The sequence below is a fragment of the Trypanosoma grayi genome, assembly GCF_000691245.1.
Source record: "Trypanosoma grayi strain ANR4 Tgr_833_V1, whole genome shotgun sequence".
NCBI lineage: Eukaryota > Euglenozoa > Kinetoplastea > Trypanosomatida > Trypanosomatidae > Trypanosoma > Trypanosoma grayi.
Genome location: NW_008826452.1, coordinates 4,687 through 7,554, shown reverse-complemented (window position 1 = coordinate 7,554; position 2,868 = coordinate 4,687). Strand labels below are relative to the sequence as shown.

General features: G+C 50.5%; 2 protein-coding genes across 2 annotated transcripts; both read left to right on the top strand.

Moving 5' to 3' along the window:
- Positions 1 to 312: 312 nt before the first annotated feature.
- On the top strand, positions 313 to 1,065 carry DQ04_08331040 (ubiquitin-conjugating enzyme e2; the record flags this gene model as incomplete). The annotated part of the gene is made up of 1 exon (XM_009315520.1): positions 313 to 1,065. The coding sequence occupies one exon, from the start codon at positions 313 to 315 to the stop codon at positions 1,063 to 1,065; it is 753 nt and encodes a 250-aa protein (XP_009313795.1).
- An 813-nt stretch (positions 1,066 to 1,878) lies between these two features.
- On the top strand, positions 1,879 to 2,829 carry DQ04_08331030 (putative N-acetyltransferase; the record flags this gene model as incomplete). The annotated part of the gene is made up of 1 exon (XM_009315519.1): positions 1,879 to 2,829. One exon carries the CDS (start codon positions 1,879 to 1,881, stop codon positions 2,827 to 2,829), a length of 951 nt encoding a protein of 316 aa, XP_009313794.1.
- Between the last annotated feature and the right edge of the window lie 39 nt (positions 2,830 to 2,868).

Below are 2,868 nucleotides of genomic sequence, written 5' to 3'. Positions count from 1 at the left end.
ATATATATATATATATATATATATATGAACATGGGGCATGAAGTCAGGCACGGAGAAGAGATTGGTGCTATTGGGTGAGATGTTTCCATTTTCACTTGGTGTACCGCATTGCTTTTGTTGGCCCCAGGGCTGTCTGTCATTCTTTTTCGTGGTCACTCCTGTCAGGTTGATATATCACCTCCCCACGAAAACGAAACCAAAAGGAAAAAAGAGAAATTAAAACAAGGTTGGCTTTGCTAGTAAAGTAGACTAAAAAGGGTGGATTGCACCGCTGCGAATTTCTGTATGCTTGAGTGCTAGAAACAAAGTCTAATGTTGTCCGATACTACGGCGCCGCGCACGTTGCCAGAAGAGCGGCCTCCTGTCCTTGGAACCGGTGAGGAGTACACACAAGGCCAACACCAACAACAACAACAACAGCAGCAGCAGCAGCAAGAAGAACCAGACGAGTTTAATAGTCCGAATGAAGAGGAAGACGTGGACGATCAAGAACAACAGTTGCCATTGCAGCAGCCACCACAGTTAACGCAGATGGTGACACAGTCACACATAACCCACGCTCATGCAGTTGGGACAGATCCGAGAAATGCCTTGGACGCCCGTCGGCGTCTCATGCAGGATCTTCGGCGGATGCAGGCGAACCAAAACGACTACATCTCTGCAAGCCCTATCAACGGCGACTTATTCCACTGGCGCGCCGTTGTGGTGGGCCCCGACAATACGTCTTGGGAGGGCGGTCTCTTCAAATTGAGGCTCGATTTCACGGAGGAGTACCCTTGCGCCCCACCGAGGGTTCGCTTTATTACAAAGAATGTTTTCCACCCCAACGTATATACAGATGGGAATATATGCCTCGACACGCTCAAAACGCACTGGAGCCCAGCACTCGATGTCGAGGCGCTTTTACTTATGGTCGCCTCGCTGCTGTCGGACCCGAACCCGGCTTCGGCCGCCAATGGGGAAGCAGCTGAATTGTATACGCGGTCGCGGGGAAAGTATGAGGAAAGAGTGCGGCGTGTCGCGGACGAGTCACTCGACCAATCGTTCTCTGAAGAGGAGGACTAGCGCTACCGGTGGAAGAAAAAAAGTGCAATGCGGCCATTTTTGCTCCCCCGGCCGGTACGTTGACTGCAGCGTGGTGGGTGTGGTAAATAACAACAAACAAACAAGAAAGCTGTGCATCCATTGTTTTCTGCGGGAAGTGTCTTAATTGGCAGGCGTTTTCCTGCCAAGATTTTCTTTTATTTATCCCACCATTCGTTGCGTGGGGGGATAATTTGCGTGCTTGCTCGAAATAAAATTCTATATTATTGAAGAGGTGGGGAGAAAACGAAGAAGAAAAAACGACTGCGGTGTGGGGGGAACAAAATACAGTGTGCAGTGCAGCAACAGAGCCACACTCAATGCATACCTAAATACGTGTGTGTATCATTATATATACATGTGTATGTATATATATATATATATATATATATATATATATATGAGTGTTGGCAGGTGTGCTTTTTGAGTGATGTGGGTGCTCGGTTGTCTCTCAAGCAAAACAGTAGGAAAGGATGGTATTGTTTTGTTATTTATAACAAGACGCAGCGTATAGGAGGAAATTGCCCCTGCGTTGGTGGGAGCACATTCGCCATCAAGATAAAATAGTGGGGAAACCTGGTTTTTTGTTTTGTGTTCGTTTTCTTGCTTTTGATGGGAAGCATGTCTTCTTGCGCTGTCTCGCTATGCCTGCTCGATTCTTTGGCCTTTTTTGGTGTGAAACAGCGCAATTGCAGAGCGAGTTTCCTCACGTGTGCGAAGGGTGTGCGATAGACTGTGCAGAAGACTACAGCCTATAGTGCTCGCTCGCGTGAGAGGTGTTGTATCGCTGTGAAGATGAACAATGAGCATGTTCTGGTCTGCGGCAGTCGCTTGCGGTTGGTGCCGTTCCTGGCGCAACACGTCCCACGCTACCACCAGTGGATGTGTGACCCCGAACTGCTGCAATTCACCGCGAGCGAGCCGCTCACACTGGAGGAGGAGTATGAGAACCAGCGCGAATGGCTATGTGCAGAGGACAAGCTGACGTTCATACTCCTCGCACCCCTTACTATGATTCTGGACAAGCAAACGATTGAAGAGGTGTTGGCGGATTCATCTGAAAAAGATGTGGACGAAAGCATTTCCTTTCTATGTGATGACGGTGACGATGATGTCGGCGGGGATAAGATTGATGATGCGGATGGTGTTGAACAAAAGGTCGACGAGGGAGAAGAGAAATGCAGTGGCAGCCTTGCACTCCAAAGGGGGCACATATGCACACCGCGGTTAGCGCTATGCCCGACGTCGTCGGGCAGCCCCTACAGTCCCGGCTCACTCCACCGCGAAGAGGAGCATCGCATCAACACGACGTACGTGATGGTTGGCGACTGCAATCTCTTTCGCCTCGGCAGCAGCGAGGCGGAGGGCGCATCGTCGGAAGAGGGTCGCTGTTTTGAGGTGGAGGTGATGATCGCCGATCGCGCGTTTCGGCGGCATGGCATCGGGGAAGAGGCAGTGCGGCTGCTGATGAGCTACGCCATGGACAGGTTGGGGGCCTCATGCTTTATTGCAAAAATTATAGCGACGAACACGCCCAGCATTCAGCTGTTCACCACAAAACTCGGCTTCTGTGTGCTGAAGGAGGTGTCGGTGTTTAACGAGGTGCATTACTGCAGGCGCTTCGATGGCGCGGCGGAGATGGGCGCCTGGAGGAGCGCCGCCAACTACAGAGTCGGCGTCTACGATGACGCTGTCGAGCAGGAGATGATCGTCCTCCATTCGCTGCCGAATACAGATGCCGCGTAACAAAAAAAAAGGAAAGGAGTAAAAAACACAAAAAAAAAA